The sequence below is a fragment of the Salvelinus namaycush genome, chromosome 12 (assembly GCF_016432855.1).
Source record: "Salvelinus namaycush isolate Seneca chromosome 12, SaNama_1.0, whole genome shotgun sequence".
Lineage (NCBI taxonomy): Eukaryota > Metazoa > Chordata > Actinopteri > Salmoniformes > Salmonidae > Salvelinus > Salvelinus namaycush.
In genome coordinates, this window is record NC_052318.1 from 46,521,216 (window position 1) to 46,539,119 (window position 17,904).

The window sequence follows — 17,904 nt, forward strand, 5'->3', positions numbered from 1 at the left end:
TTCTTGCTTGAGAAATTGGTCTTGCTAAGAAGCTATTTTTGTTTCTTTTTGACCATTTGACCACAGTAAAATACTTGTGTTACCCAGAAAGGATTTGATACTGACATAAAAATGGCTGAATTGGGCTTTTAATTCTGTGAGATCAGCCACAGATACTTAGTGAAAGTTTCAAAAGGACACAAATGAGAGAATAGGAAAATACAAACTAAATTACCTTGGATAGTCTTTAAAGCTGACACATTTTGGAGCAAACTGCTTTGTCAGAGCCCAATCACTTTGTACTAGCAGGTTTATAAAATAGGCCCACAAATACAGTGCATTCGGAAAGTATTCAGTATTCGCTTTTTCCACATTTTGTTACATTGCAGCCTTATTCTAAAATGGATTAAATAAAAATGTTTCCTCATCAATCTACACTCAATACCCCATAATGACAAAGCGAAAACAGGTTTTTATGTAAATACCTTATTTACATAAGTATTCAGATCCTTTGCTAAGAGACTCAAAATTGAGCTCAGGTGCATCCTGTTTCCATTGATCATCCTTGAGATGTTTCTACAACCTGATTGGAGTCCACCTGTGGTAAATTCAATTGATTGGACATGATTTGGAATGGCACACACCTGTCCCACATTTGATAGAGCATGTCAGAGTTAAAACCGAGCCATGAGGTCGAAGGAATTGTCCTATGAGCGCCGAGACAGGATTGTGTCGAGGCACAGATCTGGGGAAGAGTACCAAAACATTTCTGCAGCATGGAAGGTTCCCAAGAACAAAGTGGCCTCCATCGATACTTACATGGAAGAAGTTTGGAACTGTAACGTTCGTCTTGTGGTGCATGAACGGACCAAGGCGCAGCAGGTGAGGAATACATACTAATTTATTGAATGAAAGACGAAAACACTGACAAAACACTAGAACAAACTACAAAACAATAAACGAAGGCAACAGACCTGAAACAAACGAACTTACATATAGACGAAGAACGCACGAACAGGAACAGACTACCTAAAACGAACGAACAAACGAAACAGTCCCATGTGGTATACACAGACACAGGAACAATCACCCACAAACAAACAGTGAGAACAACCTACCTTAATATGGCTCTCAATCAGAGGAAATGACACACACCTGCCTCTAATTGAGAACCATACCAGGCAAACCATTAACCCAACATAGAAAACACATAACATAGACTACCCACCCCAACTCACGCCCTGACCAATTAAACACATACAAAACAACAGAAAACAGGTCAGGAACGTGACAGGAACCACCAAGACTCTTCCTATAGATGGCCTCCCAGCCAAACTGAACAATCGGGGGAGAAGGGCCTTGGTCAGAGAGGTGACCAAGAACCCTATGGTCACTCTGACAGAGCTCGAGAGTTCCTCTGTGGAGATGGGAGAAACTTCCAGAAGGACAACCATCTGCTCAGCACTCCACCAATTAGGCCTTTATGGTAGAGTGGCCAGACGGAAGCCACTCCTCAGTAAAAGGCACTTGACAGCCCTCTTGGAGTTTGCCAAAAGGCACCTAAACGACTCTCAGACCATGAGAAACAAGATTCTCTGGTCTGATGAAACCAAGATTGAACTGTTTGGCCTGAATGCCAAGTGTCATGTCTGGAGGAAACCTGGCACCATCCCTACAGTGAAGCATGATGGTGGCAGCATCATGCTGTGGGGATGTTTTTCAGTGGCAGGAACTGGGAGACTAGTCAGGATCTAGGGAAAGATGAACAGAGCAAAGTACAGAGAGATTCTTGATGAAAACCTGCTCCAGATCGCTCAGGACCTCAGACTGGGGTGAAGGTTCACCTTCCAACAGTACAAAGACCCGAGGCACACAGCCAAGACAATGCAGGAGTGGCGTTGAGGTAAGTCTCTGAATGTTCTTGAGTGGCCCAGCCAGAGCCCGGACTTGAACCCTATCAAACATCTCTGGAGAGACCTGAAAATAGCAGCGACGCTCCCCATCCAATCTGACAGAGCTTGAGAGGATCTGCAGGGAAGAATGGGAGAAACTCCCCAAATACAGGTGTGCCAAGCTTGTAGCGTCATACCGAAGAAGACTCGACGCTGTAATCGCCGCCAAAGGTGCTGCACCAAAGTACTGAGTAAAAGGTCTGAATACTTATGTAAATGTGATATTTCAGGGTTTTTTTTTTATACATTTGCAAAAAAAATCTAAAAACCTGTTTTTGCTTTGTCATCATGGGGTATTGTATGTAGACTGATGAGAAACATAAAAAATAAAAAAAACTATTTTAGATCAAGGCTGTAACGAATACTTTCCGAATGTACTTTATCTGACTCACCAACAGCACAGGAACCAGCTCCCAGGTGCAACATTTCTCCCATGCAGCAGCAAGCCAGGCAGGGTGCTCTGCTCTGGAATCCACTCGTTTAGTGGAGGCTGTCTGATAGATGGATGGCCTCACACCCACCTATTAAATGGGAGCATGGACTTCATCATACTGACAAATTGACAAGACAATTTTCCCACACTTTCCCACACTGAAGGCTGCTTTGATCTTTGAAATGTCAGCACCCACGCCCTTGCACTCATTGCAATACATTACACACTGGTATGTGTTGCCCTAAGCCCTGAGAGTGCATATTTTAAAGGATTCATACTCTCATAGTGTGTACTTTGCAACAGTGAGACAACGGCTTGAGTCTTGTCAATGATTTGCCTTTTCTCACATCAGAAATGTACCATTGAGGTGCCTGTTAGGTTCCATGTCAACATGCCTCAGTGGCTGATATGAAGGGTACAGGGAAGGGTGTATTTCTCTCACATTGGCTTCATGCTCCAGTCCACCTGCATCCTTGAAACCGTCAGCCTCACAATCCTCTCTTCCTCAGAGTGACAGGCGGGGAGCTCTTTGAAGACATTGTTGCTCGAGAGTACTACAGCGAGGCCGACGCCAGGTCAGTGGAACCACCTCACAGAGCGCACAGAGTGCCTTGCTCAAAGGAACATCAGGGATTCAAACCAGGGACCTTTCGGTTACTGGCCCAACGCTCTTAACCGCTAGGCTACCTGCCGCACACCGCATACACCCAAGCACAGATACACACAGCATACACCAAAAAACACAGATACGTGAGAATAGCAATGTAGAGATTTCAACGTAATAATTTGAGCTGTAAAATGTATTAAATTAGGTGGATTATACAGAGGTCACCGCACTCCCAATCCAGAGAGGTTAGAGAGGACCTAAAGGCATAGATCTAGAACCCTGACATATTGTCTAAAGCTTTTCATCCCAGGCTATACAACCCTTTTTTGTGATGTAGTCAGTCAGAGGCCTTTCTTTTTTCTCTTTAATTATTGGAGTGTTCATTTGGATTGAACAGCTTTACCTGCATAAGCCCCTTCACAGATAGAGCATTTCCCCACTTCACCTAACCAGTGAAAGCTACTGGCTGAGCCATTGATTTGCAGTGACAGAGCGACAGGGCTACAAAACAAATTAATGAATAGAATCAAATGGAAACAGATGGTTGTGGAGGTGTAGGAGTGACCTCCAATCAATGTACACGTTTCGCTCCGGGCTTAGTGTATCAGTCTCTCTCTCTCTGCGGACCGGGCTCTCACTGCTCCACTGCTTGATTGACAGCTGAGTGTAGTGGCTAATTAGCCTCCCACTGACGCCCAGCTCAACATGAAGAAATTCATCAGACAGGCTTTGGCCCATGCTACTGTGTTGATCGACAGCTTTAGGAAAATGAATGGCCAAATCTAACGCCTCGGCGTGTCTTTGTAGGTGCAGAGACCATTTTCCCCCCCAAATGATATGTGGATTAATGCTGAAGCAAAGCCCATTTTCAATAGCACTCAATTTAATGCTGCCGAACTCCCAGCCCACTCAGTCATTCTGTTTTCTCTCTCTCTTTTCATAGTCATTGTATTCAGCAGATTCTGGAGGCAGTGCTTCATTGTCATCAGATGGGAGTCGTTCACAGAGACCTCAAGGTAAGATTTAATAAGGAACACATTGAAAGACACAGACGATATTCGGCACACTCACCGACTGTTTACCCACTGCAATACACTCACTTTGATGACATTGTTGTCATTTGTTTGTGTATCAAAATTCAGTTTATCACATTGGATTTGAATTTAAAGAAAGTATACCCGGAATGTTTAGATTATATATTTTGGGGATATTGGAATGAATTGAAATACATTTCAACCATTCATTTTAGTCGTCCAGACTCTTTCATTTGAACCTTAGAGCGACAACCAGCAGTCGAAACAATAAAGCGGGTCTGCTCGCTGCTGTGTCAGTAACAAGCTGACAGAGCTATGGACGCAAGGAGTCACCATCCATGATGTCAAAAGTATAGTTTTAAACATGTTTCGAAGCTACACAGTGTTTGTTTACATTTACTTTGCAAACATTGGAGTCAAACATCCTTATATTTTGGGTTCTGGTGGGGTACGACAGTTGAACTAAGCTCATATGAGGCATTTATCAGTAATATTCTTCAAGAATCAATGCATATCAGTATATCATTCATTTATAAGTCCAAAAATGGATGTAGCAACTGCCGATTACCCCTTTAAGGACACATCTATGTATTCAATGTTTGCTCAGGCTTTAGACAACAGACCATTTGGGCTGGGATTAGAGGCTTTGTTCCTACTGAATGGTTCTGTGAGGACCACCTCTGTGAAATGTGACATAATTGCACTGTGGTTACAGTGGGGAGGGAGCGTGGGATGAGATGGGATGGGATGTTAGCAAATCTGTTTCCAGCCATCACACCCCCACACTGTTCTCACAAAGAGGTCTGACGGGAAGAAGAGGAGGAGGAGGAGGAACTAGTCATAAAACATAAGGTTTAGTCAGCAGCATATGGGACAATAATAACTTTGTCAATACCTCTGCAGTCCTCAAGTCATACTTTATTCAGTTCAGGGACATTTATTTGGGGAGATTCAGCACCACAATGTCATAGCAGGGCAGTCTAGGTGGAGCTGGGACTTGATGGGTGGTTGGTTAGGGAGTCCACCTATCACCTCCTCTGGTCCCCACAGTGAGTCAGGTGTTACTGAAGACTCCTGACCTGCCTCGCCTCATGGCTTCGTCCTCCTGTGTGTCATAACTCTCTACAGTATCAACTGCATTCTGAAACTGTACTGCTATTTTCTCATGGTGACGTAGTGCTTTATTGATTTATAGTCCAGGCGAATCGTTCGTTAAAAAAACGAGTTTGATAGTACCACGTGCTGCAGCGGTCAATCAGTATCCACATTTATTTTCTCATCATCATATCCCATTGAGACGGATTTAGCTTGCAGGCCACAATCCCCTGAGATGGCGATTGCAACTCAGTCATGACTGGGGTTGTGTGACTCTGACGGCACACCCTCTTCTATCCACTCCGTTTGGTTCTGTCTGTTCCCGTCTGTCCGGAGTCTGGATGTTACTGCTGACCTGATGGCGACCATTCAACTTCCTTCACACAACACATTGACGTGACAGACAGAGGAATTCGGGCAGTAAGCAAGAGGAGAAGCAGACATATGTGAACAGAATATCAAAAGGCCAATACAAAACATTCAGGGGACATGCTGCTAAGTCATGTCCTCTGCACACAGTTTGACGATTATAGAATAGGCATTCACTTACAGTGCAACAACCGTCAGTCCATTGTTCTGTTGTCAACTTGTCATGTACAGCACGTGCACTTCATATCTCAATGTCAGCTCGAGGGACCCATAAAAGAATGGGGTTTCTAATTTACAGTAAAAGCGGCAACAAACCCTCACACCGTCTCCATCACATCAGACAGCATTGTGTGTGCTACAGAATCTGCTTTGTTGTTGTGTCAATGAAGGACAGATAAAGCACAGGATTGGTTCCAGTGCTGTCCCATTTATAATCACACATGTCCAAGTGTCGCTTATCATAACCACACACCCTTTCAAAGGTGCCTTTGGCTGCGTTTACACAGGCAGCCCAATTCGGATCTTTTTTCAACTAATTGGTCTTTTGACCATTTCACATCAGATCTTTTCGAATCAGATCTTTTTCAGAGCTGATCTGAAGACCAATTAGTGAAAGAAAGATCACAATTGGGCTGCCTGTGTAAACGCAGCCTTCTTGCTCAATCTTTCAAAGGTACATTTTTTATCTGTCTGACAGACTGCTTCAGCACTCACACTGTTATAAACATATACTAACAAATTCCCGTACAAAGAGATACCCTCCTCCTGCCCCCGAGGGAAGATGGAATGATAAAATGGATTTCTGTGTGTGGGTGTGTGTGCGTGTGTGGTGTATGTCTGTGTGTATCAGGGGGTAGATAACATCTCATAGCAGTAGCAGAGTGGGGGGGGGGGTGTCGTTCCTCCACTTGTGTGGGAGGCTGGATTTATCAGAGCTCTGTAATGCCGCAACCACAAAAGAAACTGAACACTATTCAATCAGGCCCAGAATCATGTCTGTCTGTCACCCTATTCCTGCTTGTGCTCAGGTCTCTTGTCTCTTCTCACTGACTGATTGGCTATTCTCTCTTTGTACCCAGCCTGAGAACCTCCTACTTGCCTCCAAGTCCAAGGGTGCTGCAGTGAAGCTGGCAGACTTCGGCCTGGCCATCGAGGTTGAGGGGGAACAACAAGCCTGGTTCGGTAATGGCTAATGGCTGATATTAGTCGTAATTACACGCACAGAAAAATAAACAAACAGAAATGCAAATAAGGAATGGCTTCTAAAGAAGGTCTACTTTATGCAAGATCTAAGATGTATAATCAGCAGGGAAACTGCATAGGGGGTCACATAGAGTCATGAACGAAGAAGAATGAGTTTTCTGAGCACAAAGAATTCCAGTCGTAATCTTCAGAGGGAAATAGATCATTAAAAGACTCCTGTGGAATCCAATCAAAACAACTCTTTGCCTCGAACATCCTCAATAAATAAAAAAACAGCTACTCTGGAGAAAAAGCAACCACTAAAAACAAAGGGACATATCATTAAAAAAAAAACACCATTGAGGTAGGAAAAATGCCTTCCGCAGCACCATACAACAGGGGAAACAGAAAACGGGCTGTTTACTGCTTGTTTTATTTATGAATTGTCATCCAGACGTAGAAATGTCACCACAGCGTCATCCAGACTCATTAGTAGTGAGGCCTGCTGTGTAAAACCGTCTTGTTGGAATAGGTTAGGTACAGCTCCTTTTTCATCACTCTGCTCTAACTAACCTAACTGACTGACTGGTGCTGCCTTGGGATTGGTGCCCTTAGGTTCAGAACAGGGCCGTACACAGACCTTTCCACACTTATTTATTTTTCATACAAAAACGTATTTTTTTTTGCACAGTTCTATTTTATTTCTGCAAAAACACACTCACTCATCAGAAATTGTAAGCAAGATAGTGCCTTTTAAAGACATGACGGTCACAGAAAATCTAGGATTTTTAATCCAGCCAATCCCATGAGCCCCTGGGATAGGAGCTCTCCCTTAACCAGGATGGAAGTCTCTCTGCTGTCCCAATGCTGTGGTTTTCCGTGCCTGCTTGAGGATGTCCTCAGTAATTTCTCACAGTGCCTCTCTTTCAGAAGTTTCATCAGCCTGCCCCATGGGACTGTGCTGTGTTCAAAGACACACGGAGCAGAACGTCCGGTGAACAGGTCCGGGTTCCATAGCCGCAGGCAGAACAGCAGAAACTGGATCAGCAGCACGACTAGGGCTGTGGCAGTCACGAAAATTTGCTGCACGACCACGAGTGTGGTCTCAGTAGTATGATGGGGTCTAAAACCAGACTGTCTTCAGGAAGGCAGTAAGTTGCTGAGCAAAAGCATTTTCAAAAAAATGTTAGGAGGAATGGGAGATTTGACATATGCCGATAGTTTGGCTCTTTCAGGATATCATCCAAGTAGAGGGGTGCTGCAGCACCCCCTGAAAAATCAAAAAAGAAGAAAAGAAATCACAAAAGTGGTGCACTGGGCCTTTACTAGTCCTGTATTAACGGATCAATATAGCTGTCTGTAGCGAGGGAAATTCACCCCACAAAAGTGGTGCACTGGGCCTTTACTAGTCCTGTATTAACGGATCAATATAGCTGTCTGTAGCGAGGGCAATTCCCCCCAACAAAAGTGGTGCACTGGGCCTTTACTAGTCCTGTATTAGCGACCGATATAGCCGAATGTAGCACAGGCAAAAAAAATATAATCCTGCAGCACCCCGTTATCAAAAATTATTTAAAAAATTGTCAAACGATGATACTTACATTATGTTCACCGCTTGCAAGATCCACTGTCAATGATGGTACATCATCCGTCTTCAAGATTAGCTTCCTGGCAAGACCCATCGAATGTTCTCCCCAATTGATAAAGCAACTTCGCTCGAAATGTGGACTGCACACGCATGACCTGATCTTAATTTTCTGTTCGGCCTGTCCACCCGAAATGAAAAGTTGCCACTGCTGTCGTATGTCTTCATTCTTTAGAAAATAGTGTAGCGTTAAATTTACACTGACTTCGAGTAACAACACAATGTGCTTTTGCCGGCATGCTAGCAAGTAGCTTGCTAGCTAACAGTCACGCCACATACGAAAGGTTACCAGTATTTTTGGTAGTGTGTTCTGCTAGAGCTTACGGCTTGTAAACAAAGCCAAAGCAAGGCATAGGCGCACGTGTTGATGGTTTTAAGCCGGTACATATTTAAATGATAAAACCATTGGTGTATTACATTTCTATCATCATGTTCAACTTAATAAAAACATGGTTTCCCATCTCAAGAGGTTAAATAACACAATGACTATAGTAAGTGCCTGTTAAGTGCCAAATAAAGTATAACGGTTGAACGTAACAGGGTTGACGATTTCATCTTAGAGCTACAATATGGAACTTTTTGGGTGACCCGACCAAATTCACATTGAAAGGTGAGTTACAGATCTGTCATTCTCATTGAAAGCAAGTCTAAGAAGCGGTAGATCTGTTCTATGTGTATTATTTCTATGCTTCCGGTTCTTAAGTTTTGTTTTTGAGTCTTTTACTTTGGTTTTGTTCACCAGCTTCAAACAGCTGAAAATACATTTTTGTTTATGTAAAATATATTTCACAGCGGTTTAGATGGTACAAAGATTCTCTATACTACAATTGCTTGTTTTGTCACATAAACTGAAATTACGTGAACTATTAGAATTTTAGCAACCGGGAAATGGTGGAGCAATTTCTGCATATTGCAACTTTACTAAATCAGACATAAATCCCTTTGTGACAGGGGGAAATGGAAGGTTGTTGTGTGCACAGGCAGGAGCAATTGAATGCAAGCTTTTTTTTAAATATGAAATTTTTTAAACATTTCGAGCCTGTATATCTATGGGTAACAGTTTTGTGATGTGTTATGATCAACCAACTCAGTTTACCGCCAAAAAGAGTAGAACCAGCTCACGTGCTTTTACACCATATTTTGACTATTATACGTTCAATGTTTCTTTTGAAAAAATAATTTCAACAGGAATGGTTTGACCATATTAAAACGAGAGTTCAGTTCATGTAATGGGGTTGACTTAAAATGAATCACAATTTGTGTTATCACTAAATCACATTTTTTTAAATATTTTTTTTATTTCACCTTTATTTAACCAGGTAGGCTAGTTGAGAACAAGTTCTCATTTGCAACTGCGACCTGGCCAAGATAAAGCACAGCAGTTCGACACATACAACAACACAGAGTTACACATGGAATAAACAAAACATACAGTCAATAATACAGTAGAAAAAAAGAAAACAAAAAAGTCTATATACAGTGAGTGCAAATGAGGTAAGATAAGGGAGTTAAGGCAATAAATAGGCCGTGATGGCGAAGTAATTACAATATAGCAATTAAACACTGGAATGGTAGATGTGCAGAAGATGACATTAAGGAGGTAATAATCTTCAGAAATGACTTTGTCAAAGCAACAATATAAGTAGATCTTTACAAACTTCAGGGTCACAGAGGGTGCACGGATGCAGAAAATGCTGGATTCTGGTACTTTAGCAAGTCTTTTTTCATATTGAAAACCAGATTTATCGAAATCTCTTTGTGGTCTATATTAAAGGGCACTTCATTGAATATAACAGCCTTTTAAAATTTCAAAAGGAATTCCTTTGGTTGAATGACCCATATATGTTTTAAAACTAGAAACTAGGAATGTCTTTTAGTATTCAGTTCATTTTTAATGAACCAGAGGACACTTATCCAATACCCACAATTCATTTTTAAAGACACACCTCTCTTAAATCAGGATGATTTTCTAAACCCTTTGGGGGATGCCTAGCTGGTTGCTATATTTTTAAATATTTTCTAAGAGCTGCTGGTGGAGCTGTCACATCCAGCTCTGCTGTTCATTATAATCAGGGTTGGGGATTAGGTGATTACATGTAATCAGTTACATGTCATTTGATTAAAAACTTATTTTAACTGTATCCGTTACTAGCAAACATATTGTAATCAGATTACAGATACTTTTGAAAAACTAAATAATTACTTATTGGATTACTTTTGCAAAAAAATACGTTATCAAACCGTTCTGTTTTCTCACTGACATTCAATTCAGCATTGAAAAAATGTGTAGGTTTAAGTTTGTTCCACCTGAGCGAGTCTGAGCACAAGTCAGAGACCCCTATGATCATACAACAAATGCCTATGGATCCTTTGCCTTTTTCTAATGCCTCTTAAGGGGAAAGTAACTGAAAGTAATCCAAAAGTAATGTTACGGATTACAATTTTGGACAGCTAACTAGTAACTGCAACTGATTCAGTTTAAAAAGTAACTTCCCCAACCCTGATATAATTATTCTATACACATTACACATACACATTCATGGAAATGAGTCTCGATATTTCAACCTTTCCTTTGTTCACAGTGTGTCAAACCACAGGCTGGTTCCATGGGTCTGGAGAGTAAATGGAAGAATGTATTCTTCTTCTCTGTTTTGATGATTGATATATACAGTAATCCATCATCTATCCAAGTAGCAAGCAACCTTGTTAACTGTCAGTGATAATCATTCCACATGATTTGCAATCCATATTCTCTACCATGGGCAAATTGATTTAGTTTCGTGGATCTGCTGTGACACAATGTCTGGAACAAAACAAGGCTGGAACATGAGAAGATGATTTGAATCCTTAACATGAGAGTGAAATAAAAGTCTCATCACCCCTCATAAAGAGTTCATGTCCAGACTTACACTAGAACGTCAGAAACCCGTCTGGTTACGGTAGGTAATAAGGATATGGACTGCATACCACAAATGAAGCCCTATTGAGGGAAATGCGAGGCAGGCGGCCCCCAGGAACCTGTGGATGATGTTGAGTTAATTACTCTCTCTTACATTCCGGGGGAAGATAATAATCAGAGCAGGTCTCTCTAACACTGTGCTCTGTTCTTGGTTTGTGACAGAATACTAAGTGGATTTTCTACAGGGTTCTCAAGGAAGACTTCTCTTTTATTTGTTAAATTGGGACGAAGGTTGAAGTATTCTATGCATTCAAGAATTTGAAGACGGTTATCTCTCGTCACTTTACTGTACTGTATTTCAGTATATAATGGTTTGATATGGTTAGTGTCACTTCACATTTAAAACAACATGTGCATTTGATCGAAGCCTATATCAATATGTATTGTATAGCATTACGATACCAGTATTTAGAGCGTTATATTGAGCTATACTTTATCACTCTGTTCTTCTACTTTCACTGAGCGTATCCCTTCTAGAGCTTTATAAAATGGTTCGTTTGGATCCTGGATGTTGTTCAAGATAATCCACGATTAATGTCTGCGGTTTATCAATCCCCTGTCTCACAGCCCATCCAGGCAATTCATAAACTTAATCTCCAATGGGAAAAAGCATCTCGACATTATTTCCCATTGCTTATTGCCTAGCATTTGATTTCAACAGAGCTGTATTATCTGTGACTCATTGCCTCTGTCTGGATGTGATGCAGGCTTTGCAGGGACACCTGGCTACCTTTCACCTGAGGTTCTGAGGAAGGACCCATACGGCAAAGCTGTGGACCTGTGGGCTTGTGGTAAGCAGGGTGGCTTTCAGATATCCACCTCTTTCCTTGTTTGTATTTGTCTACGTCTGAGTTGCTACTCCCTACAGAAAACATGATATAGACTTCACACCTGATGTGATGAGTTTCCTCATTTATACAACTTTGTCTTTATGTTGTCTCATTTGGCCAGACTTGGGATTGCTTCAGATTCTAACCTACTAGAGTTATGTTGACAAAAAAAAACTATGATTTATTGCACCAGTTTATTTATGGGGGCCTGTTGGTTTTATCCCAAGGTGCGAAGATGAGTTCTCTGTCAGAGCAGATGAGAGAAGGCAGCCGTGCGTTGATCTGATCTGAGCTCTCTCTACACTCTTAGGGTTTCAAAAGGGTACTTTTAAGTTCCAGGTAGAACCTTTTTTAAATCCAGGTAGAACCCTTTTTGGTTCCAGGTAGAACTCTTTTGGGTTCCATGCAGAACCCTCTGTGGAAAGGGTGCTACATGGAACCCAAAAAGGTTCTACATAGAACCAAAAGGGTTCTACCTGGAACAGCCGAAGAACCCGTTTTGGTTCTAGATAGCACCTTTTCGTTTCTAAGAGTGTATGTCTATACTGTACCACAGGCCTCTGTGTCAACAAGGTGACCGATATCAGGCTCCAATTGGCCCTCCTCTGGTCTATTTAAATAGAGGATCGAAATTATACCCGATGTGTGAACAACTTTTACCTAGAACATAGTACATGTATATATCAACATCATATGAATCATATGTAAACATGATATCAACTTTGACAATATGCAGTGGTACAGGAACTTTTCACATTGCGCATTTGTCACATGCTTCCTAAACAGCAGGTGTAGACCACAGGAGGTTGGTGGCACCGTAATTGGGGAGGACGGGCTTGTGGTAATGACTGGAGCGGAATCAATGGAATGTATGAAATACATCAGAACATACTATTTCCAGGTGTTTGATGCCATTCCATTTGCACCGTTCCGGACATTATTATGAGCAGTCCTCCCTTCAGCAGCCTCCTGTGGTGTAGACTAACAGCGAAATGCTTACGTACAGGCCCTTCCTAACAATGCAGAGAGAAAAATATAGAACATATTATAACACAAGGAATAAATGCACCATGAGTAACGGTAACATGGCTATATACACGAGGTACCAGTACCGAGTCGATGAGCAGGAGTACTAGGCAATTGAGCTAGCTATGCACTGTACATATAGGTAGGGGTAAAGTGACCTGGCAACAGGATAAATAATAAACAGTAGCAGCAGTGTATATGATGAGTCAAAATAGTTACTGCAAAGAGGGTCAATGCAGATAGTTTGGGTAGCCATTTGGTTAACTATTTAGCAGTCTTATGGATTGCGGGTAGAAGCTGTTCAGGGTCCTGTTGTTTCCAGACTTGGTGCACTGGTACCGCTTGCCATGCGGTAGCAGAGAGAACAGTTTGTGACTTGGGTGGCTGGAGTCTTTGACACTTTGTAGGGGCTTCCTTTGACACCGCCAGATATAGAGGTCCTGGATGGCAGGGAGCTCGGCCTCAGTGATGTGCTGGGCCGAAATAACTACCCTTTTTAGCGCCAAGGAGTTGCCATACCAAGCAGTGATGCAGCCAGTCAAGATGCTCTCAATAGTGCAGCTGTAGACCTTTTTGAGGATCTTTTCATGCCAAATCTTTCCAGCTTCCTGAGGGGGAAAAGGCATTGTCATGCATGTTAATTAATGGACCATGTTAATTCCTTAGTGATGTGGACACTGAGGAACGTGAAGCTCTTGACCCGCTCCACCACAGCCCTGTAGATGTGGATTGGAGCGTGCTTGGCCCTCCGTTTCCTGTAGTCCACGATCAGATCCTTTGTCTTGCTGACGTTGAGGGAGACGTTGTTGTCCGGCGTAATCTAGAATGAGCAGTTTAACCTTGTAGTTTGATTTTTAAAAAAGAAGAAGGCCCATCGCTATGCAAAGCTGTATTTCTCTGCCTTTTGATATTGACCTTGAGATGCATGTGGGCTTCATGGCCAATGGGTTCATGGCCAGGCTTCGGGGGAGTGAGAGGAAGTCACAGGATACATAAGGTTGATGGCAGTGTGGGAATGAAGGAGTAGAAATGGATAGGGGTTCATTCTCGTTCTCCTTACATGGTACTGGATCCACATGTGCACCCCATTTTGTGTTTGGTTAACCCATCTGAGAGACAGAGGAGGGGTGTATGGAAGACATACAGTCAGGTCCAAAATTATTGGCACCCTTGATAAAGAGGAGAAAAACAAACAATAATACAACTAACTATTTTGTGTGCAAAACTATGTTAATGTATACTAATACAATTTCTCAGATTTTTTTTTTTTTTAACCAAATCTAAAAGATAGTGGTCAAAAATTATTGGCACCCTTGTATTCAATAGCGTTCAATACCTCACCTTGCAAGGCTAACACACTGAGCCTTTTTCTAAATTGTCATGAGATTGGAGAACAGATTGGGAGAGATCTTAGACCCTTCTTTGCTCATCTTTATCAAGGGTGCCAATAATTATGGACCACACTGTACATACATATAGTATACATACATATAGTATACATACATATAGTATACACTACTTCTGCAGCACCTTTTCTTTTCAACAAACATAGAGATATTAATGTAACCACACACACACACACACACACACACTGTACATACATATATACATATGTGAGTGATCAAGATTCAGATGTATTGATTTTCTTTTCACCAAAGGTAGATAGATGTATGTGCTATATGCTAGTTCATTCTGGAGTAACTGGAGTGACGGACACTCTCCTATTGTATAGTGATGTATATTATCTGTGCCAGGTGTGATCCTGTACATCTTGCTGGTGGGCTACCCTCCGTTCTGGGATGAGGACCAGCACAGACTGTACCAGCAGATCAAGGCTGGGGCCTACGATGTGAGTCACATCCCTCCTAGCTCCTGTTCTTAACAATACGATACCCCTCCATTACTTTACTGCTCACGGCTGCTGGGGAACAGTTGAAATGCAGTGTCTCTTCGGGATTGTGTAACGCACCAGTTTCCAAGTAGATGAATCATCTTAAATTCAGTGCCTGATATAATTGTGGCGTTCTGCTGGGAGGAAAAAAGGATCTGTCTGTTTTTTCTTCTTCAATTACAGTCATAGTATCCCACGGCACACTCTACCCTTTCTTGTTCAGCTACTCTGCCTACAGACTTCGGGAAAATCGTTTTGTATTGTATACCAGTACACACCAACACATTCACTGTCCCATTCATTGGAACGACGTCTGTGATTTCTATCCAAAACGGACACATTGCAGGACATATTATTTTCTCTAAAGACTAAAATCTTCCGAGGACATTTTGTGTTTAATCCGTCAAGCAGTAGCTTAATGATAGCAGGGAGGCTGAAAGAGGCTGGCCATCTGTTTGCTAAATGGCTAGTTGTTATCACAATGTAGATTGTCGATTGACAAAAGTGCATGTGTTGTTTTGTCGTCGCAGCCCGTTTACTGTGGCTTACACGGCACACTCTACCTTCTTATTCCTCTACTCGGACGACAGACGTTGGAAAATCGTTTTGAGAAAGGGATTTTCGCTCATTCGAATATCATCGCCAGCTTTAATTCCCATGATTTATTTCTATGCAAAGGCCATCAGCTCTGTGCTATGTCTCCTCTTATATGTACTCTAGTTCCCCTCGCCTGAGTGGGACACTGTTACTCCAGAGGCGAAGGATCTCATTAACAAGATGCTGACGATCAACCCTGCCAAGCGCATCACAGCCTCTGAGGTCCTCAAGCACCCGTGGATCTCAGTGAGTGCAGAGCGAGCACGTCCGCACATTCTCACGACGACCACCATGTGCGGTAAGATTTGGCCCCGTATCTAACCGGGCAGGACTTTTGTTTTCTCCTTTTCTCTCTCTCTCTCTACAGCACCGCTCCACTGTGGCCTCCTGCATGCACAGACAGGAGACGGTGGAATGCCTGAAAAAGTTCAACGCCAGAAGAAAGCTGAAGGTATTGCAGAGCTCCCGGGTGCAAAATGAAGTGTCGATTATGATACTGGAACATAACATGGTCATCTCTGTATTGCCCAGAAATATCAGTGAGGGGGTTTGAGTCCAATAGGACGGTTTGAATGAGGATGGAAATGTGATCAAGGCAAAAATACCTTCATGGCGCGATCTATTGAGGCAAAATGTCTTTCATTAGACGAGTCCATGCACGGTTCAAGATGAGAGGACGTCTCTTTGTTTGATTTGATTCACGTGGAAGCTATCTAATGCATTTGGTTTTGTACATACGGGTTTTGTGTTTGACCTTTTACACAACCCCTTTCAGGCAGATCCATTTAATTGTAATGCATTCAGCTTCCACTTAAAAAAATCTGAACGACCTACACCTTAAAACTAATGAATTGTGATATTCATGCAGTAACACCAACTGCTTTTTGAATAGAGATTGCCAATGCACATTTCATTTGGTGCTGTTAAGACACAGAAACTGTTGAAGTACTCTAGGTCATTACATTGACAGTAAGCAGCAATCCAAGCTGTTGATTTTACATGTAAGCAACCTACTCAAGCTGTTAATACTATATTCTAGCCAAGCTTGGTTGCCAACAAGAACACAGTGGCATTATAAACTCACATTTTTGATGAATCCCTTTGTTCTTTCATCTTATGTAACGATCCATCTCTCTTTGTTCAAAGGGTGCCATTCTCACCACCATGTTGGCGACCCGGAACTTCTCCGGTAAGTCATGTAGAGGTGCCCTGTCAGAACGGTCCTCCTCTCCATCCATTCATGAGTGGGCTTAATAATCGGCCATTAAGCGGACGCTTTTATTCAAAGCGACATGCATGCTTCCTTTTTTTTTTACATACGGGTGCCCCGGGAATCAAACCCACTACCCTGGCATTGCAAGCGCCATGCTCTACCAACGGAGCTACAGACTAGAGGATAGCTTAACGGTGTCCCTAGGGAGGTCACTATCCTAGAGGAGTGACATGGTCTCAGATGGCTGCTCCTAGACTGGGGGGCTACAAGCCCATGGAACAGGGAGGAGATGATGACAGCTTGTGGAACTCACTGGTCATGCATCAGGACACTTCCCCATTCCAGTTGACACTCCCCCGTCGGACACTTTGCTACGGATATACCAACACATTCACTGTCCCATTCATTGGAATGACGTCTGTGATTTCTGTTCAAAACGGACACATTGCAGGACATATTATTTTCTCTAAAGACTAAAATCTTTCGAGGACATTTTGTGTTTTAATCTGTCAAGCAGTAGCTTAATGATAGCAGGGAGGCTGAAAGAGGCTGGCCATCTGTTAGCTAAAAGGCTAGTCGTTATCACAATGTAGATTGTTGATTGACAAAGGTGCATGTGTTGTTGTCATCCCAGCCCACTTACTGTGGCTGAGCCATCTGCTATTGGATCCTCAGTCCCTCCATGACTTCACTCGGATGGTTCTGTGCCATAGAATCCACCACTGAACTAGTGGAACATAATGTGACTATTTACCGTCCCTATGTTGCTTTAATCTGCAACGTTTTGTCAAAATCCTCTCATTTATTATACTCCTCTTGGTTACAAGGAAGGGACGGCTTGATGAAGGAGTCACAGTTGAACATTGTTTTGGGACAAAATGAAAGCAGAGATGGAGGGATCCCCTTCCAATCTCACAGTTTACACATCTCTACCAATCTCCATCCAGCAGAGTTTACAGTATCTCCCCTCATAGCTCCACATAATCATTCTTATATTAAAGAAGTGAACCTGAAGGGGACAGCTAGGGAAATTAATAGCATTGAGGGGCCATCTTTAAATGGGTATGCATTCTCATACCAGCCAGGAATAGA

General features: G+C 42.4%; 1 protein-coding gene across 5 annotated transcripts in view; it reads left to right on the forward strand.

Moving 5' to 3' along the window:
- Positions 1–17,904, forward strand: part of LOC120056652 (calcium/calmodulin-dependent protein kinase type II subunit alpha) — a 68,574-nt gene that overhangs the window by 33,936 nt on the left and 16,734 nt on the right. For 4 of the 5 annotated variants that reach the window (XM_039004862.1, XM_039004861.1, XM_039004863.1 and 1 more), the window contains exons 5-12: positions 2,874–2,939; positions 3,915–3,987; positions 6,549–6,651; positions 11,963–12,046; positions 14,866–14,960; positions 15,723–15,845; positions 15,967–16,050; positions 16,746–16,788. In XM_039004862.1, coding sequence (XP_038860790.1) covers positions 2,874–2,939; positions 3,915–3,987; positions 6,549–6,651; positions 11,963–12,046; positions 14,866–14,960; positions 15,723–15,845; positions 15,967–16,050; positions 16,746–16,788 — 671 coding nt within the window. Of the gene's footprint in view, positions 1–2,873; positions 2,940–3,914; positions 3,988–6,548; positions 6,652–11,962; positions 12,047–14,865; positions 14,961–15,722; positions 15,846–15,966; positions 16,051–16,745; positions 16,820–17,643; positions 17,678–17,904 lie in introns of all 5 variants that reach the window. The other variant, XM_039004860.1, reaches the window with a different exon arrangement.